At 39.2% G+C, this 26,752-nt stretch overlaps 1 protein-coding gene across 6 annotated transcripts in view; it reads right to left on the reverse strand.

Annotated features, from left to right (window-relative positions):
- CCSER1 (coiled-coil serine rich protein 1) overlaps positions 1-26,752 on the reverse strand; it is a 715,014-nt gene that overhangs the window by 263,821 nt on the left and 424,441 nt on the right. Inside the window, exon 10 of one of the 6 annotated variants that reach the window (XM_081876747.1) lies at positions 19,741-20,064. The exons of the other annotated variants lie outside the window; for them this stretch is intronic. Coding sequence (XP_081732873.1) covers positions 19,984-20,064 — 81 coding nt within the window. The 3' untranslated portion in view covers positions 19,741-19,983. Of the gene's footprint in view, positions 1-19,740; positions 20,065-26,752 lie in introns of those variants that run through there. 6 annotated transcript variants of the gene reach the window in all.

Consider the following 26,752-nt stretch of genomic DNA (forward strand, 5'->3'; position numbering starts at 1 on the left):
CCCGTTCGCAACATGAAAAGAATGCAACCTGCAGTGGCGCGTCTGCACACGTGAGGGTTGCGATTCGCCGCTTCTGCGCATGCGCGAGTGGCGAAACCCGGAAGTAACCCTTTCCGGTACTTCCAGGTCACCACGGGACGTAACCCGAAAGAATGTAACATGAAGCGGACGTAACATGAGGTATGACTGTATTGTTAAACTATTGCTTGAAGCTAGTTTTGTTTTTATTGTTTGCATATTTTTATATTGCTTGCTTTTGTACTGCTTTGTACCTTTTTATGGTGCTTGCTTTTGTAAGTCTCCTGAAGATACCTAAGAAGATTAACACATATTCTTAACAACAATTCAATGCAATTTCATTTCTAAGTGGATATCACATTATTAAACATTCTCTCAACAACATAGAACCATCTCAAGAACAAGACACTCAACTTGGGTGAAAGCAAATCTGTGGGTCCTTTAAATATTCAGAAGTGGTGACCCCAGCACTTAAGTTTCTCATAGGGAATGCACAGAACATTATGTTCACATGCTCTTCAGTATATTTTGCAATTTGGCAAGTATAAACCATAAAGTAGGGATCAGCCATCTTCCTTGCTAGCAGATATTATACAACAGCCTCACTATTTCCATTTCAGGAGCTGCAAAGCTTAAAATACTGTATGTAGGATCTCAATGACCCAAGTGAAAACAAACTTTCTGAATGAAACATGGCTTTTCTTTCTTTCTATTGAAAAGCAAATCTAAACACCAGCTGTACGTTTGGAGCATTACCACATAATGAAATTTCCAGGAGAAACTCAACTCAAAGAACAGAAAATGAATTTAGATAGTCTAGGTTCATTTCATGAATGTCAGATTGGGACAAATTGTGCAGATTCTCTTTTTTTTATTAAACTGGGGCCTTGCAAAATGGTGATAGATGTATCGCAATAGTATGGTGTAAGCAGTCTCCATTACAATACCTCCCTTCCTTCCATATGTTTAAATACTGGCTACTAAACACCCATCCTCAGGGAAGGAAAAGTTGGTCTTAGACTTTATGGAACTCTCAAGAATATTACTGTTTAACAGGGCAGTGTGGAGAAATTCATATAACTGTTAGAATCCATGGTCTTTTTGGAAAGGGAATGTTATCCTACACATTTTGCAGCGTAATATTTCCCACAAAAATATTTTGCGGTGAAACCTTTTGCCCCTGGCCCTACGCACCATGAGAATGTGGTCCCAGAAGGTTGCTCATAAGGGATTGCAGCCCTCAGGCTGAAAAAGGACCTTCATTTTGGCTTGACCATTGCCTGCACAACAACTGAATATGCTACACAACTATATTGTAACTCCTGACTTTCACTTAGGTCCTTCCTAAGGTGTCATCACACTGTGAGTGTTCACATCTCTACTCCACATTCCAGCAACTGAAGTACCAACAGCGGACTTTTGTATTTCAAATTTCAGCAGCGCACTGTGCGTGGCCAAAATTCAGTGCCCTCCCCATCTGCAGCATCCTCTAGGCTCGGCACCCACTGTGGCAGAACCAGTCACGCCCTAAATCTGCCTCTGGAAGGACCCAGCATGGAAACTCACAATGGTATAGCATCAGTCTGCATGCGAAGGATGGTAAAAAAAGAAAAGAAAAAGAGGTGCATTGCCATAAGCAAATTGCTTTCCTTGCTTTCCTTGGTGCCTGCTAACGTGTCTTCATGGTCTAATAACATTCATGAACCACAATACTGGAGAAAGTTTCAGAAATGCAAACAACTTTAGAAACGTAAAAGTGACTTTGGGTTGCCATCTTTACATCTAGGGACCTAAACGTTTCTCTGCAGAACAGTCAATGTTGTTTGTTTGTGTTGTTGTCTGTTTAATTAAGCCACAACAAAAGTCCTTAATAATTTTTTATGAAAGTTTGGAAAGAATTCAGTTGCCCTTAAATTCTAATTCAGACTAAATGAGTTTACTGGGGAGATTTTTTTAAAAAAAAGAAGAAGAAGAAACTCAGAATAGATAAAAATGTGCAGGACCAGGTGTCAATATTCATGAGCAGATCCAAAAATATTAAGAATCTGTCCTGGGACTCTTAGATAAGCTTCAGTAAGTGCAGGAGTGTTAGATTTTTGCCAATACCTATTGAAGTCTTACTCTTTTCCCATCGTGATTAAATTTGTGTAACCCCGAAGGCTTGGCAGCAAAATATTATGCAAATAATAACCTACTCAGTAAGAAGCCTTTGGAGAGAAATTTTTATAAGTCCCTTTTAAAAGAATGCATGCAGGTGAAATTCAAAGTCATTATGATGTCAATGAGAACTCCACAGATGCAGACTTCTGAACTAAAATTATTTTCAGGTCCTTTTATGTAGGGAGGCTGGAAAAGCCAGCTGACATTTTCAAAAAAAAAAAATATATATATTATTCAGTATGATCACCTCTCTTATTAGAGCTATACTCAATGATTTTAGGAAGTGCAAAAAAACCCCATAATGTTGCACCAAAACCAGTTCTGACTTAAACATATTATTTGGGAGGCTACCAAAATAGGTAGGTAGAAAGGAAGAATATAGCAAGAGAGCCCATAGTTTAGGCAGAGAACATGAGTTTTGCATTCATTAGGTCTAGGATTCAGCATCTCAGTAAAAGGTCTGGGGAAATGCTTCACCAGAAGCACCGAAGAACTGTTTATTAGGGAAGAAAATACTGGGCTTGATGGACCAATGACTTGTTAAATAAAGGGGAAATCACCAAGAAATGTTGAGCAAGTTACATTGTACCATGGCATTTACATAGATTCTCACCCTTGTGAAATTATAAACCAGGCTACAACTGCACGATCATGGAACAACATAACTTAAAAGTACTGAAAGTGGTTTGGATGTTCCAAATAGACCTACTGAAATAACTGAGACTTAATAGTCATGAGTCGCACTGATTCTAATGGATTTGCTTTCAGCATTATTAAGTCTGGATCCAATCCAGTATCTGAGGAAAAAGGGAAGTGTTGTTATTGTTATTGTTATTACTTATTATATTTCTATACCACTCTTCCTCCAAAGATCACAGTTTATCAATATGAAGACGCAAAAATGCATACAGCAATAACAAACAAACAGAATTTTCCCACCCCCATTTAAAAGGCTACAGCATGGAGGTGACACATGAGGGCTTGAGATTTCTGCCCAGAACCTATCGCTCCTTTTATGAAGCTGTCACTCTTACAAAGCGTGTTCTCCTTCATAGAGAGCATGTGTTGCAGTGGGGTCTGACAGGCCACCTCTCTGTTGCTGGGCAGGTTAGTATGGATGACCAGCCACAGTGATTGGGCGGTTGGGTTACTGGGCAAATTTTGGTCTTGCCATTTAGGGGGACGGACTAAAGGTTATAAAATCAAGTCACGCAGCACTGACTGGGCTCTTTCGCTGCATGCATCGGATCACCCGCCCACCCTTCCTAATCTAGAGCTATTGCGTTGACCTTGCTATGCCAATCATGGGGTTGTCTGCCGTTGGGGCAGGGGCCTGGTAGGAATTTTGTCCATTTGACTGATTGGCTGGTGCCATTTGGTTTTTGCCTACTGCGTAGCAAATTCGTCACAACTTGTAAGGTTGTGGTTAGGCATTGGTTAAAAAATTGGTTGGTGGAGAGGTAAGGATTGGCGGTGCCTGCCCCTCCAATGCTGCTGCTGCAAGGGAATTCCGTTAAAGGAATCCAGGGGCTTGCTATTCTTTCATCCATACCCCTGAATGGGGCTTAGGGCCGCGCAAGTCCCCGGGAACATGCGGGGGGGGGGGATGAGGGTCTGGTGCCCAGCTCCATGCTCTCCCCAATATTGTTTTCCCTTACTGGCTTTCGCTGGAATCCAGAAGTCAGTTCTGTCCCTGGGCGTGGGGACAGATAGTCATATCCAATGCCTAAGCAACCACTCACATTTATGTATTGTAATAAAAGTTGTGGCCAAAATTATGCCAAAAACCTTAAACAAAAATTATGTGTGAATTATTTAGGGGTGGCTTGGGGGACCTCAACACGCAAGAAATTCTGCATGCTCCACTCAGGAACATATAGCACTAGTTTTCAACACTGGATTGGTTACGCAGAAGGTACAATCGATGAAGAGTTGGGGCAAACTTTAAAATCTTGAGAAACTTTGGCTTAACTTAAGGTACTCCATCTGGACGACTGGTACATTGGTTCCCTAAAAATAGTTTACAGCTCATGCTTCTTTGAAAGTCATACTCCGAAACATCTGAGTCCTTTGAAAGAAACAGTGTTTGCACTAAAATCTATCAAGGTCATTAATCATAAAAGTGGTGCTCTTTCATCTGAGTGCCAGCCAGTGGGATTAAACGGATTCACAGCTTGCTTAGTGTTCTAGACCAGCCTCAGAGCAGATCTGCTGTCAGCCTTTACTCACAAGGCAGCAACTTGAGTAATGAGAACTTAACCCGCCTGCTGGGGCAAATACAATGAAGCAGTGACTAATTAGCATATGCAAATATTGTATACATTGAGCCAATTTACTTAAACATTCTCTCTTCCGCACACAAAATCAGAGCTCCCCCTTATACAAATTTGAAGATTATATTCTGTGTAATTAGCTCTTAATTTTTAAGGATAAATGCCAATCATAATTTGCCTTTGCAAATGGGATTAATTAGCGCAAGTAATAACATATGCAAGCACAGATAAACTGCGAATCCTGCTTGCTCCAGTAATAGGCAGGATGAAGTCAATGTCACCTCTTTCATTACAGTTTCCCATAAAATAAATGAAAACCACGGACTAGAACATTGTTTCAAAAAGCTGATCCTGTAACAAGCAATGCAGAATCCTCCATCTTAGATCTAAGCAACTTCAGGAGATGTTGGGGAGGGGAGGGCGGGGGGGGGGGTCACATAAAAAGAGGTTAAGGTCTCCTCCTATATTTTTATAATCCAGTGATTCATGTGCATTTGGAGGTTTCTACAAACTGGAGCTGTTCAGTGCCACGAATTGCTCCAGTTATAATTGAACAGAAGGTCAACACACACTTTATTTTTCATATTCAGCTTGCGAACCCAGTACAAAATTGTCTGTGGCTGAGCCATGATTCTCCATCAGCTCATTTTCATTCTTATTGTAAAGCATTTCCATTAATGTGTGTTTCAGCCTGGTAAATTTTCACCTTTTTTCCATCCAAGTCCTGGACAGAAATCACTGCTTAACTGAGCTGCTGAAAAACCCAAAAGCAAGACAAGGAGAATATTTATTAGATCAATTTTTCCCCCCATCAAATATGCACATTTTTATTATACAGTGACACTTCTGATCACACTCCATACCTGTGGAAGCTGCTATTGCAGATACAACCCAGTCTTATCTGTATTTACTCAAAAGTAAGTCCTACCACATTTAATATGTATTCCCAACTGATCAGAGAATTGCAGTTTTAGTCTTTCTCACTCTCTTGTTTTAAAACTTACATGCACACACCAGCATTTACCATCTTGGACAACTGCCTGGCTTCCAGAAGGGAAGCCAGGTATTTAACTAGCAAAGGCTTGTTTTATAAAGCCAAGTAGGGCCATTGGCATCAGATCCCAACAAGGTTTCCAGAAATATATATTTCCAAAAGATTATAGGTAAATTCCAGGGCCTGGCATCTGGGCTTTCCAGCTGCCAAATTAAGTTCTGTCTGATGCCACAGCTGTTGACTATTTCTCTAGGAAGGAAAGAGGAAGATAAATTAGCGAGGGACATGTCAGCTATAGTGGGAGAAAGTGTTGAGATATTCAATTATGATCATTTCTGTGTCTAATTGCTTATGCATGTGCCAGGGCCTGCTGTGCTGGTAATGCAGTTTCGCTGGCTCACTATGTGTGTGCATGAAATCTGCCGTCAACACAGAAGAACAGGTACTCTATGTTTATTGGAATATGACAGAAACGAAGGCCAATGCAGTTTTCTTCTACATGTTTTTGGAATAAAAACACAGAATGAAAACACTTATGCAATGACTTTGCATGAACCAATGTATTTGTTTATTAGCTACACTATAAATATTGTTCTATTTACATTCAGCAGCCACTGTTTTATTTACTTGTGCGTCTGGTCCTAATTACTTACACAGTACAGTATTAAAAACTCAGTAATGAAAGCCAGCATGCTTACTCATTAGCCACACATAAGAATTACATGGAAACATGTGGGGCCTGCAACAAAATGTTGCAGTATATTGTCATGACTTAACAGTAATTCAGTGTTCCAGTAAGCCAGTCATGTTCTCCTCTACATACTTCATTTCATCTTGTCCCTCTCCAGTTTTCCAATTAATCTTCACCAATTAATATTTAGCATTCTGTGACAACCAAGCATATTCAGTTCTCCTTGGGCTGCTTTTTGTTTTTGAGGGGGAATGCCCCCTCAGAGGACTTTTTTTATTATTGTACTTCTACAAACCACAGAGTTCCCTTGCTGATGCCTCCCTCTTGTTTCTCGTTTTGGCTTCAGTCATGCTGGCATTCACTACATAAGTTTGCTAATAGAAGGAGTGATGCTATTAAAACTATCCAGTGGTGCCTCGTAAGACGAAAATAATTCGTTCCGTGAGTCTCTTCATCTTGCGGTTTTTTCGACTTGCGAAGCACCCCTATTAGCGGCTTAGTGGCTTAGCGGCTATTAGCGGCTTAGAAAAGGGGGGGAAGGGGGGAAATTCGCAAGACTCGCAAGACGTTTTCGTCTTGCAAAGCAAGCCCATAGGGAAATTCGTCTTGCGAAGCGCCTCGAAAAACGGAAAACCCTTTCGTCTAGCGGGTTTTTCGTCTTGCGAGGCATTCATCTTGCGGGGCACCACTGTACAGTAGAGTAGCACACACATCCCAACCTGTGGCTCCCTGGTGATCGTTTGTCTCACACCAGATAACCCCAGTAACTACTAGTAAAATGAGGAAATACTGCAGGATGGGAACAGGACACTGGTTTGGTTTGCATCGTACATTTAGTTGAGTGAAACACCCTTAAGAATCCTGATTACTGACCTTTGTCTGAAGTAAGTTATATAACTTTTGGCGGCAAAATAGCCCTATGATTATTATACTTCCAACTTCCATCAACTTCTCTGGATTGAGAAACTTCTTAAACCTGGAGTTTAAAACTACACCTACAAATTAAAATTACCCAATGCACTGTTAATCAGATGTAACATTTAGCTTTGTTTAAAATAAACCCCAAATCAATATTGTGCTTGAACTGTGTCATTGCACTGCTGGGATTTTTATAGCAGCAGTAAAACACACAGAGACACACAACTGTTTGCTAGAATGTAGAAGTCAGGTACAAGCCAGAACTTCATGGAAGACTTTTTTTTTTTCTGCTGCTTCTGCGACTTCAAAGCAGAGAGGCAAAACCAATCAATGTGCAATGTTGGAGTCCATAACTGAACAAGACAACTGTGCCATGGTGGGATATAAACTATATCTTTCTCTTGCAATAACTATTGACTTGCTGGCTTTGAGTGCATTGGAATGACACTCTTTTATTCCGATGGCTGAGGAGATCTGAGAGAGGTCAGCATGCTTGTTCTGGCAACGGATGAGGAATGAACAGAAAGCTAACACAGAGTTTTAGAACTCTTTACTGCTCTGGGTAACTTTCAAGGCCTACCAATTGCAGAAGCTAGGTTTTTTTGTTTTGCTTTGTTTTACAAAAAATGTATTGGTCAGATTCTATCATATAAGAACATCTATGCACATCTATATAAGATACTTGTCCAAAGCTGTTTCAGATGGCTATTGAGATTGGGACTGCCAAACACTGGTGAATTTATAGGAGAGGGGCTGGAGCTTTTCAGTAGAGTCCATGATTTATATGTGTTCATTCTCTGGTTTCACCCACCTTAGAGCAGCAGGGAAAAAGAAAGTAAGAAGAGCCTTGCTGGGTTTAGTCAAAGGTCCACCTGTGCACCTTAAAGCAGATGGATTAAAGCAGCCATTTGTTCAATAGAATTGCACAAAACAGCACCCCCACAGGCCTGCTTCTGCCACTGCAGGGGTTGTGCTGTATTGGCTTCTGGTGAGATCTCACAGGATCTTGTGGAACTCTCGTGAGCTCTCAAAAGAACTCCACCAGATCTTGGCAGAAACCACCATAGCTGTGTGACCCCAGTAAGAGAGCCTTTGGCATGGAAGCCGTGGGAGGGGGTGTACACTTTCCTGTTTTGCCTCAAGGGGTGAAACATAATGTTCTTCCTCTGTGTATGGGAAACCCTAAGTAGGACATGAGCACAACATTCCTTACCAACTGGAATTCAGAATTTAGGCAGTACAACTAGGGAGAACTTCCACCAGTCAGAATAGATGCTGGTACACTGACTTGGTACATATAGCAGCATCATAACTTTATTAAAAGTAGTGCTGGATTTGGCTCCAGTATAGCAACACAGTTCCTTGTGGAAAGAATAATACTCCTGATATCATATTTTGCCTGGGTTTATATTTAGAGTTCATAGTAACCTTTCTGACAAACTTTGAATCACTTGCCTAGGCTAATTCTCCTGACAGACTGCAGGAGAACTCTAGAAATATTAACACTATTAAAAAAACCAAACCCACCACTTTCTGTTTATTCATTTTTACGCAAATACAAAAATCTTGCATATCATTGATGCACAGTGTACCCAGAAAACAAATATCAAATGAATCATAGCAACTGAAAAATGAATGATTAATTAATAGAAAATAAATAAAACCACTCAGCTAAAAAAATCAATAGAATTTGCAGCCTATGTATCACATACAAACAGTTGCAAAGACAAAACATTAACGTTCAAAGGTTTTATTCCTCAGAAGAAATGTACACATACATCATAAAAATGTTAAAGTGTGAGAAGGTTTTAGTTAGTACCAATATAAGGCTATGCACCTAGCATTAATATTAAGAGCATTTTTCTTTTCTTCAGGGGATTGAACATGTGAAAATAAAAAGACACCACTAAATAGTAAGAGAGAGTCTTATTTTGGAATCTAATTTCTTTCATCTATGAGGTCAGATTCTCTATTACCACCAAGTCCCATACTTTAGCTCATACCTGTCTGATAGCGGAAGGCAGACATGTCCTGTTTTGTCTATAGAAGGGATGCTCCAGGGCTATACTGTCAATAGCAGTCGTCTGGGATTCTTGCAAACAGGACAGTATTATTACTGCATGTTAGCCATATTTAATCTCAACATATTTGGGTTACAAGATGATCCCACCACAGCAATGAAGACACGTATCAGTTTTCCCACATTGCACACAACATTCACTACTGTATTTGCCCCTTCATTTCTCTGCAGTAGGCTGGAGGTCATTTATTCAGATTTTACCTCAGATTTTTGTGTGTGGCTTCTGAAGATTCCGCTGATTTTTTAGCCTAAAACTGGAACTCCAGATTTTGTACCATTGCACAATCTCCAAATGGTACCCTAAATGCTCATCCCAAACCAGGTTATATATGAGCCTTATATTCAGTCAAACCATTGGCCAATTTAGAAGAGCCATATTTTACTCTCTCTGCCATCTCCTCTAGTAAATAATTTTACTTTTGGACATCAATAACGATTCTATACTGAGATTATATTGCCTTCAGCGTTTGAACTCCAGGCTTTGGTATTTTGGTTCTGCCATTTTGATCAGCTTATTTTGAGCTAAGATTTGCCTGCCATATCACTGAAGGAGCAGCCACCATATTGGAAATTCATTAAAAATTTATGGAAGCTCAATACAAAGGGCAGAACACAATACACTTAGCTCACTGGTGATGAAACAGTTTCTTCATCTCTCAAACTGTCATGGTGGTGTATTCTGGCCACATTCACACAAACATGTTCGTTTGACAACCTGTGTATGTAAACAGTTGCCACTAATTAAATACCGAAGACAGGAGTGCCTGGCATGCTGTGGTCCATGGGGTCACGAAGAGTCGGACATGACTAAACGACTAAACAACAACAACAATTAAATACCACTGAGAGAACTGTCTGAAAATATCTGACATCAGCTTAAACATAATTCTTTCTAAACCTGACAATTCCATTCATTGCTGAGTAAACATGTGTGAATCAGCCTTACGTCTTTGTTCAATGACTTTACAGATGTGTCCCACAAGTTACAAAGCTGGCACTGCATAATAAAGCATTAAACTGCCACCTTCCTTTTTCGGATTTTATCTTCTGTATGATGTGGCATTTCCATGCAATGTTTTTGCAGATATTTGAGTGCAATATATTTTCCTTCCTCCAAAACAATGCATTATTGTCCCCAAATCCCTTTTATAATCAGCTACCTTCATGCTTCATCTTCCTGTTGTATCATTAATGTTAATGTTCTGTTTTGTTCTTAACAAGCAGGAACTTCCATTACCCCCAAAATGAATAAATGAATTCTAAAACCGCACTATATTAAAAATGTATATACAGCACACAGTCAGCATTCAGTCCTCATATATATTTCTATTAAGATAACTAGATAGATAGCAGCAGGTCAAGGATAAAAATCAAGATAATCTATCCAGCTTCCATTATTTGCATTATGTATGTCATAGAGTGTATGATGTATGCTAATGGCATAACACCCTTCTAAGCTCTTACAGTTTAAATATGCTTATAATCTAAGGTGCATTGAGAAGCATAAAGTACTGCCTAATTTACAAAAAATCCCTATCATATCCCCAATACAAATCCTGTTTTAAGTTCTGGCTCAACCTGCTTTGCATCATAAAAGGCAATACATCAGAGAATAAAATATTTTATGAACACTTCCTTAGGTTAGGAAACCAAAGATGACTGAAATATACTTGTGTTGCTCAATTTCAGTTGAAGTAACACTAGACTTGTCCTCCTGAGCCATATTGGAAGATTGCAGAGTGGAAAGTAAGTAAGTAAGTAAATAAATATGCTGGATTTGACTTCCGTCAGATGAGGTCACGTAGGAAAAGATAAACCCATCCTAGAGGATGATATATCCTTCCATCTATAGCAGGGATGGACTCCAACTCCTATCAGACTCAGCAAGCATGGACAATGGTCAAGTGATGACAACTATTCCATCTTTCGTGCATAGATTCTTCAGCTAGGTCACAACCAAATTTTCAACTGCAAAACTTCTGACCATTTATTATTATGTTTTGTCACACTCTCCTAAATGGTTGGGCAGAACGTCTGATCTACCCTGGAGAATATTCAGCAAAATGGTCTCTTCACTATCCTCAATTTCACTAACAACAATAATAACCCAAACATTTTCTAAAACAAACTGACCTTCTGTTACCTTCTCCACTGTGTACCACCATGCTTCATCCAACCCATCCACACTATTCATTTAAAATTTATCATGGCTTTGAACTTTCGTGCCTTATCAAACATTTTAGGCCCCTTGGGCTTGTAGTTTATTACAGCAATTGTCTATTCAATGGTGACTGTAAGGACTCTGAGTATGGACCATGCCATTTCTGTGTTCTTCAAGTAAACCTGACACAATAGCTCTATAGATTTCCCTTGTGGATTTCCCATAGGCTAATCAGTACAGTGGTACCTCAGGTTACATACACTTCTGGTTACATAAGCTTCAGGTTACAGACTCCGCTAACCCAGAAATAGTACCTCAGGTTAAGAACTTTGCTTCAAGATGAGAACAGAAATCGTGCTCTGGCGGCACGGCAGCAGCAGCAGCAGCAGGAGGCCCCATTAGCTAAAGTGGTCTTCAGGTTAAGAATAGTTTCAGGTTAAGAACGGAACGAATTAAGTACTTAACCCAAGGTACCACTGTACAAGAATAGTATGCTGGACTAGATGGGCCATCGGTCTGATCCAGCAGGCTCTAATGATGTTGATATGTATTAGGAGAAGTATTACATTTCCCTGATCTTGTTTGGGTGTACATAGCTTTTGTGAAGGCCACAGTAATGCATCTCCAGCTATATTTTCCCCTTTTAAATAAACCACAAAAAACATAACTCATTAACTATGAAAATATTTTTTGAATGGCATTATAAATGCCTTTTCTTGTTGTCAGTGCAATGATTTCTTCACATGTGGAGTACAATTTGTGCTCATGGCGATCTTTGCTGTTTTCAAATAAACAGTAAGAATATATTTTATGGAGCTTTAAATATGCTATGATGCATCATAAACTCTTCACAGCCTTCGAGCCTAGATAGGCAGAGTAGCATTAATTAAAGTCATACATTTTCATTCTAGTGCTTAGATTAGATTTGGAGAAAGATAATATTAACCAACTGCATTATAATTTGGTGGTATCGTTATTTATCCTTACTCTCAGAAACCAAAAGCAGTAATAAAAAAATAATGCTTCACTCACCCCATGAAGTTCTCAGCGAAGTTAATCTTAGAGATATTTTTTTTAAAAAAAAATCAGGGGATGACAGCTCATAAATGAAAAGATAATAATAGTGAAGACCAAAATAATTTATTTTAGGCTTGTACTACCATAATAGATCTCTTCAAAGCCTTCCATTCATCTTGTTATCCTTTTCTGGGTACTCACCTTTTCTGTATGTTCTCTCTGTATTTCCAATTTCATTTTTCTTCCATTATTTCTTTAGATTTGACTCTAACATTCATAGAATACAATGTTATTGACTAGATTTGCAGCGTCCTCAGATTTCAGATTAAGAGAAACACTTTAAAATCAAAAATGAAATTTGAACAGCAAACTATCTTTACAAATCCAGAATGCAGATTTTTAAACTGCTCTGCCCAAAATTATAACCTGGTTTAAGAGTTTGAATCAAACTGCAGGGTTTCCAAAGTGGAATTCATTCCAAGCTCATTTATTTAATTTAAAAGATCTAGCTATTTCTGGGACTGTTTACCAGATAAAATAAGAATAAAACTACAAAAATCATTAATACATTACAAGGCCTGGGAAAGTAATAATAGTAATAAAATTGCCATCACCAACCAATGTTGGTACCAATGTTGGGCTTCTCTGGGGAGGAAATTCCATAAAGGAGGAGACTTTTAAGATTATTTCAATGGCAGGTTGGTATGGGAGCAGGCATTCCTTCAGTACTTTGGTCCAAAGACATTTAGGGTTTTAAAGGGAAACACGATCACTTTGAATTGTGTCTTTCCCAAACTTAATAATCTGTAAAAAAAAAAGAAACATCTGTCTAAAGCTCTTGCTGAGATTCCAACTCTCTTCTAAGGCCATTCACTTTAAACAGAAATTCTGGAACCTGTAGTTATTTAGCCTTCCTTGGAACTGTCTGGAATATTAGAGTTAAATAAAAGCTAACAAAAAACGCATTGCACTTCTCAAGAGACATAGAACCCTGCTGGATAAGCCAAAAGCCCATCAAGTCCATAATACTGTTCTCACTGCAGACAGCAGGAGCTGAGTGCATCTGAGCCATCAAATCAAGTTCCAGGCTGGTTCAGAACACTTTGCCAAAAAAGAGGAAATAAAAAGAGGATAGAAGAGGACATGGAATTGAAGAAGAAGAAGAAGAAGAAGAAGAAGAAGAAGAAGAAGAAGAAGAAGAAGGGGCTAATTTATATGTATAGATGCAAACTTAGAAATAATGGCTATAATTTAAATGAAAATCCAATACCTCTGTATTGTTACCAGATGAGTGCACACTCGATTCTGACCAAACTAAACCCCCCTAGAGCAAAATATGCACCAAGAGGCTACGTTTGGTCAGGATTGAGTATATACTTCTAGAGTTAATGCTGAATTTACTTCTGGTAAGTGAGGCACCATAGCCACCAGAGGGCTGTTAAAATGTGTGTCCTGGGCTTTTTAGACTTGCCTACCCATGTACTATCTGAAACCAAAGGGGCATATTGGTTGCTAGATGTGAAATTCTTTTTAGCTCCTATGCTACTAAAAACCCCTTACATTTCCAAGAGTGAATGACAACAATCAAGAACAGCAAATAAAGTAGAGGTGGTTTTAGGGTAGTGTGACCAATGCGTGACCACGGTGGACACAACTTTGTAGTGGGTGCCACAAACAATGCTGTAGAAAGGAGCACAAATGGGGGGCAGGGGGACGGTGATTTTTAGCGTCACACAAGGCGCCAGTGAAATTGAGAGCCCAAACTCCATCACTGCATAAAAGGTTTGGTGGATGTGTCCTCTCCTCACTCCCTCCATCCACAACTTGCTAAATTTGAGAAAACACAGGGAAGGAAGGAAGGAAGGAAGGAAGGAAGGAAGGAAGGAAGGAAGGAAGGAAGGAAGGAACTTTGCACATGGGAGGTGTTACTCAGAGCTAGATTGGGAGGAAGGAAATCTCTGTATCACTCATACCATTTCCTTTTCAACATAAACAAAGAGGATAAGAGTTCTGATCTACTAAAGGACATGAACTGTCACCAAGAGCTTGTTTGCTTGTTTCCAGATGAAAGGAAAAATAAACAATAAACCGATACCTGTATTTTGATACCTATTAATTGGTTTGGACTACACTTGCTGGTGGGACACGGGTGGCGCTGTGGGTTAAACCACAGAGCCTAGGACTTGCCGATCAGAAGGTCGGTGGTTCAAATCCCCACGACGGGGTGAGCTCCTGTTGCTCGGTCCCTGCTCCTGCCAACCTAGCAGTTTGAAAGCACATCAAAGTGCAAGTAGATAAATAGGTACCGCTCCGGCAGGAAGGTAAACGGTGTTTCTATGCGCTGCTCTGGTTCGCCAGAAGCGGCTTAGTCATGCTGGCCACATGACCTGGAAGGTGTACGCCAGCTCCCTCAGCCAATAAAGCGAGATGAGTGCTACAACCCCAGAGTCGGTCACGACTGGACCTAACGGTCAGGGGTCCCTTTACCTTTACCTTACACTTGCTGGAATTTTTATTTATTATTTATTTAAAACATTTATAACCCACCATTCATCTGCGGGTACCAGAGTAGGGTACAAAACATAAAACAAGTGTTACAAAAAGAATAGAGCTATGAAACAATAAAACACATCATTGAAACAAATAGAAACAGCATTTCTTATTCTGTAAGTGAACCCAACTCCCAGACCTTACTTCATCCCTCAGACTTTTTCTGAAGTTTAGGGTCTGATGTGTATATGCCAACCTTCAGAGAAGGAAAGTATTGAGTAATTTTCTGCTTCTGCTTATGTCTTCAGAAACTTCTGCGTCCATAAATCTTAAAGTATACTTCTCACCTTCACCTCTACAGCCTTTCCAGCCACCAAACAAAATGTATTCTGATGTAATCCAAGACACCCAGAAGAACTCTTAAACATATCATTTTATGAAGACAAATTGTTCCCAACACTGGCTCTCACCTTAAAAGGCTCTCCCCCCCTTCACTTTTGTCCCACTTTTGTTTGGGGTGTTCTGGAGATAACCACATATGTACATTTAAAGGACACTGACTAGGATTTTGCCCCAGTCAAATCCTATTACATCATATTATTTTAACAGCCCCAAACTAAAAGGAATATGTCATCAGTGCATGGTCATTTAAAAGTTTGCTATACAGCCCTTTGCTTCAAAACAAACAAACAAAGAAACAAACAAACCACAACCTCCAGTGAAACACTCAAATAGAACAGAGAGGGGAAGGTTAATCAATGTTTAATTTTATCAGTTCTGATTTCCAAGCTTAATTCACAGCTGGTTTTGCTCTTGTAAGCTCTAATGATCTGGGATCATATCTAGGGTATGTTAGGGCACCTTCTTCCTGTATGTGTCTACCAATTCACTCTGACCTTCCCTTGAGGGTTGGCTTGGGGTCTTCTCTCTGCCTGTTATGTGGCTGGTGGCCTTGAATCACCAGAATAATAGACTTGTGGAGTAGGAAAGGTCATCTCCTCCAACTCCCTGCAATGCACGTATCACACAAAGAATCGCTGACAGATGGTCATTCAACTTTTGCTTAAAAACCTCCAGTGAAGGAGAGTCTGTGACCTTCTTAAACACAGGGCCTTTATGGTGGTGATGGGATTCTCTTCTGGGATTTGGAGCTGAAGACAATCTTTTGGCTTCGTTGCAATGCAGTGAATGAACCCTTGATTTTTATTGTTGCAGGTGACTTAGGTTTACCATGTTGCTTGAAGCCTCTGGCCAATATGTTAAATTAATATATTTTAAAGAATTAATAAATAAATTAAATACTTACATAAGTGTAAGCATTAGCCCAGTGATTTCTTACTATCTGTGGTTTTTCAGCCATAAACTGAAGAGACCTGCACTTTTAAATGGCCAAGAAACCCACCCAGATACCTTCCCTGCTTTCTTTTCTGTTATTTTTTGTCTTACTCCTTTCTCTTTCTTCTTCTTCTCTCTGTTTTAATTATTGCTTAAAACATTATTTCAAAAGTGTTCCATAGAATCAAACAATAAAGGGGGAAAAGAGCTCTCTTGTTCAAAAGGAATGTTATATCCCAAGGTCCTTTTCTACATTTTGTACTTCTGAGTTTGCAAAAAAAAATATGTATTTTTTACAAAAAAAATTATTAAGGTGTCTTGTTATGTCAGTATTTCTCAAATGCACCATTATGTGAGAATACCACTGAAGCTGGAATATCACTAGCATCCATCAAGGTATTTAGACCATAAAATAGACTATCTTCTGAATTTAATGAAAAAATGGAATGGAAAAATCTGAGTTCTACCTTATGCATTTGTGTGAATCTGAAAAGTTTTAATGTGTATAAGTATGGAATTAAATATATCAGAATTGTTATGGGATTTCTGGTTAGTGTAGAAAATATACCATGTAAGCTTATTATCGCAGTAAAGCTGCAATATTATATCCAGCTTTGCATTGTAATGACATTCGCAATGTTAATATCTTTAGAGTAGGGTAGTTAAAAAAAAAAAAAAGTATTCCAGTACTTGAAAATGGTGTACTTACTTGAAAACATCCTGTATTGGTAACCGTATTTTCAGAGCAGATGCAGCAAGATTTACACAGGTACTGTCCATATGAAACAATGACGGCTATTATAGTCTGTTCATCCTCCCTATTCACACATTATTTGTGTTACATGTGCGGCTATCACATGGAGCAGTAAGAGAAATCAGCTGTCCTTGCTGCCCTGAACAGTGCAGCCCCTAGTGGCTCCAGCTACATGACACCCATGTGTTCAGCATGAATGTTTGCAGAGTGCTGTGAGTAGCTGAACACATGTAGTTACTCCAATAATCAGCACCTGTGTGATCAACTACTGATGCAGAGGGCCCCTCTGCTGAGTACTGTTTGCAAGTTCAGCTCTCACATATTGCATGCATCACTGATGTGGAGCAATGCATGAAATGCACCATAATCTATCATTTCAGTCTCCTCGCCCCCATTGTTTTACATCTATGCAATATCTGGATGCAAGCTTTTCTTCTCGTGATCAATGGGTGCACTAGTAAAAGCAGAAGTCAAGGACTTTTTTCACTTATACCAGCAAACTGCTTTCCTTTCCCACATCAGTAAAAGGGTGGGGGGGGGGGAAATGAATCTTCTTCCAGATTCTTTTCTGCCCGCATCTAGTAGAAGCATGCAAAGGATGGCGATGATGACAATGATACAGTCAACCATAATGAAGGAGAATGAAGTGGTGCTACAAGGCTCTTTCCACTGAGTAAAAATAAATGTATATTTGGAGCTAGAAGGGTATTTGTGGAGCCAGGAGGGTATGTGTGGAAATAACATGTGCTGGCAGAAGCAACCCCATTCTGAGCCCTGTCAGTCTCTCGCCAGCCAGAGCAGAAGATGTGGGGGATTCTGACTTGTGGGGCAGTGGCTGGAGAGGGCACACAAAAATATGCAATCTGATGTATTCCCCTTTTCTCAGGGGCACTTAAGGAGAACAGGAGGGCTTTAGATTGAACAGACCCAAAGCCTCCCCCCACCCCCCACAGGTCCCCTTTCTCCCAACAGCAGAGGAGGGACCAATGTGGATGTTTCCTTGGCTGCAGTGGGGAGACTTCTTTGGCTAGACAGCATGTTCTTCCTCTCTGCCTGAGGTGTGGGAGTTCTGCAAAATTCTATGGCCCTCCCAGGGACCAAAAGAGTGCAACCTAAGATACTTTCTAGGCAAATAATTCATCAAACTATAAAACATTTCCTGGAATGTACCACTGCAGACTGCTGGTGTGGGATTGTACAAACTGAATTCTCCTCCATAAAGCCATTCTTCTAGATCAGGAATAGACAACAAGGTGCTCTTGCAGTTTAATTCCCTTCTTTCCTGATCCTGGCCTCAGCCAACAGAGTATTCCTGATGTTCTTACCTGTAGTGTGATGTGATGCAGTTATGCCATGTTTTATATCATGTCTAGCCATACTTCTGAGAAATCTGCATTGCCTTGGATTCTACCCATGCAATCGTATGCATGTCTGATCAAAAGCAAGCCCCACTGAGTTCATTGAGAGCCTGCTTTAGCTCATTGGAGTAGAGCTTAGGGTGTATTTCCAGCTATGATAACAGATGCAATCATAGAATCATAGAGTTAGAAGAGACCACAAGGGCCATCGAGTCCAACCCCCTGCCAAGCAGGAAACACCCTCAGAGCACTCCTGACATATGGTTGTCAAGCCTCTGCTTGAAGACCTCCAAAGAAGGAGACTCCACCACACTCCTTGGCAGCAAATTCCACTGTCGAACAGCTCTTACTGTCAGGAAGTTCTTCCTAATGTTTAGGTGGAATCTTTTTTCTTGTAGTTTGGAACCATTGCTCCGTGTCCGCTTCTCTGGAGCAGCAGAAAACAGCCTTTCTCCCTACTCTATGTGACATCCTTTTATATATTTGAATATGGCTATCATATCACCCCAATCAGATGCAGATACCAGAAAAGAAGTTAAGGGAAGAAAATGAGAATAGAGGAAGAGAATAAATTCAGTTAAGAGATGTTTCCTTCAATCTCCTTGAAACAGTATTTGTTACTAACTGGATTATAAGACATGTTAGCATTAAAATTCTAAAACTCACCATGTTCTTATAAGTGTTCTGTACTATATCATGTTCTGTACAATATATAGTATAAGGATAGAAAATCTGTGGCCCTCCAAATGTTCTTCAATTGCAACTCCCATAAATCGACCTCAGCCAGCATCCCCAATGATCAGGGATGAGGGAAGTGTACCACATCAGGAGGGGCCACAGCTACTTTACTCCTGATATGGTAGTACAAGAGAAAGAGGTAAAAGATCTGTAAACTGGGTTAGGCTTGGCTATGCAAAGAAGGAGAAATTGGAAAAAAAATGAGAGAGTTCAAAATTGTGTTCCATATGCAAGTAAATTCTAGCAGAGCAACAAATGAGCTAGAAGTAAGAATAAGAAAACAGAAGAAAGACTGATTGATGTTTTGTTGCACCTATGCTAAACTGTAAATATAAAACTAGATGATGTGATTTCTCCTGTAGTTACTTAATATTGCCTGATTATAGTAAATTCTGGGGAGGGTGCTTCTCAACAGAGATCCATGTATTGGTCCATGTAAACCAAACCGCCCTAATTTGCTAGTCCCAAACTTATCCACTGGATTACACTTCTCCAAATTTTGTGGCTGTCTCACTAAAAAGCCAAACAAAAAAGTGCACAAATGTGATTTTTACAGGAAACTTGTACAATAATCTAAATTGCTTTTTATATTTTGTAAACTGCTTAGTAGCCTGTTTTGGCATGAGAAGTCACAATAGACTTGGTGTGGCCCAAAACGGTTTCCTGCCTAAAACAGGAACATTGAATGTTGCTCTTGGTAACCACCAAAGTGTACTACCGCTGACCCCAAAGGACAATACAACTGTACACAAGTTATGGAAGATAAAATTATACTTTATTTTGATTTTTCAAATGCCTGAAATAATTTATTGGTAATAACTTAATCAAATATTTGTTAATGCAAATGAGAATAGTGAAGAATCCTTGTTTTTTTTATAATGAGCAAGGCATTTTGTCCCAGCAAACCCCCCAAAGGCAAAGGCAGATTCATCTTTATACAGGCAACAAAGTGAAACTAATTGTCTATGCGGTGTGTGTGTCCAAGGATATGTTATTTTAATTAAATAATGTTGGTACCAATGAGATGCTGATTGGTTTGTAAACTGAACGTTCAGTACATGAAGAATTCCACAGGGCCTTTAAAAAAGAAGAAAAAAAAAATATGATAAATGAAGTCTCAAAGATTAAGTTGCATGCATCACTGGTAGAAGAGACATAAAACAATATTTGTGTTACAGATGCCTTGTGCCCTAAAAAGTTGTATTAAAATATTTAAGCCAAAGCACAATAATGATTAAAACAAATATAATCATGCTTACTATTATAATCAGTGAAATACTCCAATACATATGTTTTAACTAAAACATTGCACATTTAGAGAAAGAATCTCAATGAAGAAGGATCCCACACCTACATGAAGAATCAGATTAGGGGGAAATTGAGCACCAAAGACAAACAAGATGAACTGAGGAAAATTAATAAAATTATATTAGCTTAGTGTTGCTCTGAATCCAACTACCTAATCCAAAGGAGATCTGCCTGTGGACTCAACATATGCTGCACATGTTTTAGACTTTTCTAGAGTGTTTGTCTAGAGAGTTTGTGGATAAGGAGCTGTGATAAATATCAGGAAGTCTCTGATCTGAATTTAGCTTATATGTAGCTTTAACCAGAGTGGGGAACCTGCAACCCTCCATATACAATTCCCATTATCACTGACCATGCTGGCTGTGTCTGATGGGAGCTGGAGTTCAACAGCATTTGGAGGGAAGCATCGCTGCAGAAACTGAACTTCTGGGCTTCACCCCATCACCTTTCTTCAGTATGTAAATAAGAAGACTGACCTACCTTACAGGATTGTTGTATGGATGTCAAAAACAAAATGTTTTGACATTGATTTAAGATATGGTTATTGTTGTTATATTGTGCAGTTAAGATTTTATTGGTTTTCCATATATAGATAAGACATCACAGGACTTTTTTCCCACTAAGGATAACTCATGTATTCACTGAGTTAAGAGATAACTCATGTTTTCACTGAAAGCCACATCTGGTACCTTAACTGCATTTTTTAACTATTCTTAAAAATATAAAACCACTGTTGACTATTAGCATTAGACACTGAGTAGAAGCACTGTGAGATTCTGGTAAATAATCTACTTGGAATGACTGCATTTCGTTGAAATGCAGCTCTGCTTCAAAAGTCAACAGAGAGCTACTTCTGTGAAGCAATAGCTTTAAAATATCTTTAAGTGTTTGGGAAAAAAATATTTTGTAATACGGTAAATGCAAAAACAAGAAAGAAGAATTAAAAATGTGCACATGCTCCCATGCTCACCTGCAATCATATATTATACATAAGATCCAGAAGTAATGCAGATGAATACATGGGCATGCAATTATGAACCCAATCAGTAAGTGCAAATTGTTCATGCATTGCTAATACGTTTTGAGATGTGGACCATATTTTAGATGTTGCAAATACTATCATAATAAATATGGAAGACACAGAAGGAGAAAGCACCCACAACAGCAGAAGAGATGAACAATGGCAGGAACAGATGTTATCCTATGTAAACATAATGGTATTTTTGGCAACAAACTGCAGAGCCAGAATTTCTGTCAGGTGGCAAGGACAAGACACTCCATTCCTTTCCAGGAAGCCACAAGGGAGTGTTGTGCATCAATGCATTTAGCCCTAAATGCTGTCAACAAAGAGTTTACCATAAATGTGCTGTAGCAATATCCATAAGTGGAACACAGAACTGCCCAGTGCATCATGTACAATAGTTCACTGGCTTAAAGTGATTTATGTTTCAATGTCCAAAGCAATATCTATCCATATAAATATATTTATTTTGCAAACTATGCCTGCTAGGTAAAAAAACTAAAACAAACAAACAAGAGGGTTGTAGAAAATGGGTGAAAAAATGGGTGTGGAGAAGGTTAAATACAAAAAGGGGAATATATTGAGCAGTCTTCACAATATTTGTAATGATCCTCCCCCCCCCAGCTGTTTCTATTTTAGTTGTTTAGTTGTAAGTCGCCTTGAGTCCTTGTCTGGGGAAAAGTCATTGGCTCTAACCGTGCAATAAATCATTTGAGAAGAGATCATGAGGTGGTTTCCATCACATCATGAAGAGCAGTTCTTTTCAAATAGTGAGTTGGATCCATTCAGGCTTTCTAAATGCAGACGGTGTCTTCCACTTTTGGAATTTACACCTCACTGAAATGTCGCAATTGAAACCAACAGTGTACTTCGTCTTGCCCAAGCATAGCCATTAAAGCTGCTCAGGAGCCTACCTATTATAGCACTTGACTGTTGTGCAAGCTTTCACAGTTAGTTGCAAGCTGGTTTCCTTCTTCCCTTTGGATCTACCCCACTGCAACAACATGGTGATGATTATAGCTGCCATGTCAAACGAGTGACCCCTCCCCATACCACTATGTGCAGATTATAATGTTTTGACTGGGTGCAACTCCCATCTTGGCACATGATGGTCATGCTTTAAAGTCTGCTTCTCAGTACCCTCATCTCAGCATTGTTTTGTAAATTGCTGAAATGGATAAAGGCTGAAGATGGTGCATAATATGCTGCATGTTACAACATAAAAGAATGAGGTGTAATACAAATATAGTCCTCCAGATCACCAAAGGAAGAGGGGAAAAGAGGAAGAATACAACTATCTGGAACGGAAAAAGTAATTCTACAAGATAATCAGATTTTGAAAGAAGTGGAGTATTAATGATGGTATTTCTAATAATTATTAAGGTGAGCGTTCTGGATTGAAAGTAATGCCAGCATCCAAGAGTCCCTATCCATCTGGAGCAAAATGTGTCATCATAGACACATTTCGACCACTCAGGCTATAGCACAATGACTGGACAGACAAAGATGCATCAAGAAAGAATAGTGCAACCAACAGTTGCAGTTGTAGAGGCCACATAAGATGCAGCTGTGTCTATCTGTACTATAGAAAAGTGGGGGACCAATGCAAATTGCACAAAGATGGTGTTCAGTGATGAGGTACAGCAGAATAAACCCTACACTCTGATGTTCACTGTACTGGGATAAGTGACAAACATTTCGACAGAAGACATGCTAATGCATGTTAATAAAAGCTCCACATCAAAAGTCACGTTTCTGTCCATTTGTTCTCTATAGGTTAGGCCACCTCTTGAGATATCACCACCAAACTTGGCACATGGGTTTCCAAAGGAGGGATAGTGATCTTTATTAATGTTCATCCACCATTAGAATCAAGATGGTAGACCAAAACATCACTTTGGTGTGACTTCACAAAATTATTATTATTATTTTACATACGTCCATCCACCTCTTGCAATATCACCACCAAACTTGGCATTAGGGTTCCTGAGGTGAGGCAGCAGCCTGCATCACTGTCTGGACGCTGGCTGCCATTGTGAATCAAGATGGTAGACTGATACATCACTTTGGCATGACTTTGCCTGTTTTTTTATATAGCTTCAGCTGCCTCTCCAGATAGCGTCGCCAAATTCAGCATGAGGGTTCCCAAGGTGGGGACAGTGTTCTTCATTGATATTTGGATGTCAGATACTGTTTTGATTCAAGGTGGCAGACCAATGCATGTCTTTGGTGTGACTTTGCCCAATTTAAACAGTGATGGCTCCAAACTTATAAGTTACAATTTCCATTTCAAAATCACAGTATTTTAATGTAATATAACCTGCTGTGACTAGAAAGAGGTGCTCTTTCTAGTGACTAGAAAGAGGTCAAGCTGCTCTTCAGGTATGTGTGTATACCTATATCATAATCAACTTATGTTGGTTGCATATCATTTTAATTGCATAACTGTTATGGCTTTCACCCAAACAGTAAAAGTTGTGGGAACAGTAATGTAGTGAAGTGCTGAAAACTCTCTCTTGGTTTACCTGGGAAGTGAAGGTGTGTGTATGGTTATCCGGCGAGTTTGAGTCTGCACATTTGCGCATCATGCATCACGGAAGTGGGTAAGATTGAGATCGTGTCTCTGCGACAGTTCATCTAAAGTTCTGAGCAGAGCCAGTATACAGGCTGGGCGCATGTAGGCTCTGTCTTCACAACTGAGAAAGGAAAATCATACCCAACCACGGGAATAGCGTCTGTGTCTGCTTAATAGTAACATATGGTTTGGTATTGATGCACCTATCGGTTCATGTAATCTCATCACCACTGAAAATTGCATTACAAATGGTACATGCATCTTTGTTCTTTGTTTTGATTATGCAAGTGAAATTTAAGAAATTATTTCTTGATATCTTAATCAAAGAAGATTTTGAAGAACAGAAGAAGATGAAGAAGGTTAAACTGACATTGATTTATTAAGATATGCCCACCACTTACCCATTAGCAATTTTCTCTCCCTCCCTATTTTACACACACACACACACACACACACACACACACATTTTGCACCCAAGTAGGTTTTGCTTGGAAATTGCCTTGAAGTACACTTAGAAATAGGATTTTTATTTTTTTTAACAATATGTTGTTTTACCTCATTTTCTGGCCAAGGTCTCTTGACAACCTTTGCAACCTCTGAACGCATGAGATTTACCTATTTTAATTAATCCCCCTCTTTATTAGTATGCTATGTGCAGGTCAAATATCTAAATCCTGGGGCACAAATGAGCTTAGCAAATACAGAGGTGACCAAAATTGCAGTTCAAGGAAATCTGTTGAGAAGAAGACATCATAGTTCTCCATAATTCCAAAGTGAAGTCTTAATGAAAGGTAAACAAGTATAGGCAAAACTAATTTTATGAAGCCACTTTGCAAATGTTTTCAGAACATTCTGGAAAATCAAAACTGCACTGCACTACACTGCATTCCATAATAGACAAATATTCAGGACACCATAATTTAACAGAACGACAATTGGCAATGCAGGAAGAAATGCTGTGTTCCAAATTATAGTAACATAATTCCTTACTTAGGGTGGTACACAATTAAGTTTTACTCAGAGTAGACCTATTGAAATTAATGGATATAACAGTCATGTTTGTTAATTTCAATGTGTCTACTCTAAGTAAAAATTAGTTGCACATCATCCTTTACGTTCCCCTGCTAAAATTAAAGTCCTGAACTGGTGGAGTGCATTGGAGATATATGTACCAAAACACCTAATTCTTAGCTGCACGACATTTGTTTTATCAATCTGTTATCAACTATACTTCCCTTGCTTATGCTAGCAAATGTGCTGTTTTATTTCTCCCCGTTATCTGTTCACTGTCTTTTCTCCAAGGTGTCTTTATAATATAAACCGACTAAGCTTGGTGACATCGGGGTGCATGCATATCCAGATATTTGTTAACTTGTGTGAGTAAAACATATGGCAATCCAGTTTCAGCTCCTGACTGTGAAACCCTAGGGAAATGGCACTGGAAAATCTTGAAACTTGGCTGGTACAAAAATTGAGGAAAACATTGCTAGCCACAAATCAAAGTAAAACCCTCAAAATAATGTTCATTTGTGACTTTGAAACTTTTAGGTTAACTCAATTAATCTAGAAAGTTGTCTCTTTTTTGCAGGTAAAAAAATACCCACCCCCCAATTACCTTTAAACTATTTTTTTTTTTTCTCATAGGAAGGCTTGTCACAAATAGCAAGCTTGACACCCAGGAAGTATTAAACGAGTACTGGATATTGCACAAATTAGTTTTCCTATTGAAACTTGTGCATCCTTTGGGTGAAACAGGCAAGGTCATGAAGAGCAATGGGCTTTCTTCTCTGTGATGAAGAACTCTCTGTTCCCACCAGCCATTGTTGCTGATCCAAAGGATGATTTCAATGGGAGTTCACCATGAATAACTTTCTTAGAAGATGTGCCCTTATGAGAGGTTTCCCTTGGTGAATCATTATACTGTTTCTAAAAACTGCTTTATTCTTGCTTTTGGTAATTTTAATTTAGTCTCCTTGATGCCCTCGGGTAGATCAACAGACAGGATATAGATGTAATAAACACACAAATGATATGATAAATAAATAAGCGTAAGAATCAGTTTCAATAGGTGATGTTTTGGCCTACGGTCCTGGCAGACAACAGTACCACCACAGAATGCAGAGATGGAAATGCAGGTTCTACAGGTCTCTCATTTGGCCATTTCACCCAAGAACACTGGGTTTCTGGCTTGTTTGTAGGCAGCCCCAAATCAGAATCCCACTCCAAATGAAAAGTGGGCAAGCCAGGGAGCTAGTCCACAGAGCCATCCATTCACATATGGTCACAACAAGGATTCCCACTTCTTTGAAAGACAACAAAACAAAAAGATGACTTCCTTTAAGGTTAATGTCCAGCACGCCTACCAGAACAGGGCTATCCTATTCATTAATTCTGCTTTGAGAAACAGAAATTCCATAAAAGTAAAATGCGCACAACAACTTCAGTACTGACCAAAAGCACATATGAGCCTACATCAAAAATCGGAAACTACTTTAGAGGATGCTGTTTGAAAAAGGTAACAGTACCATGTTCATTCCGGTAGATAATAATTGTGCTTCTGTCTTTCAAACCTTGATTACCAATATACTTTTCAAGGGAGGTTGTAATGGGAATGATATCACATACAAGCCAGCTCTATTAATCATTCCAATACATTGGAGTACTTTCTTGATAGTCACAGTTCATAATCGCACCAGGATGAAAATTCTAATTTTCAATTAAATTACTAGCAACATCCCCTGCTGATACCCAGTGATTAAAATATTAATGCAAACTTCTCTGCAAACTTCTCCAGCTTTCATTTGTAATACAATTTTAAAAAAGAAAATAAAAGACTGGCTTAGTCTTTGGTGATTATGCAT

The sequence above is a fragment of the Podarcis erhardii genome (genome assembly GCF_964252035.2).
Source record: "Podarcis erhardii genome assembly, chromosome: 9".
Lineage (NCBI taxonomy): Eukaryota > Metazoa > Chordata > Lepidosauria > Squamata > Lacertidae > Podarcis > Podarcis erhardii.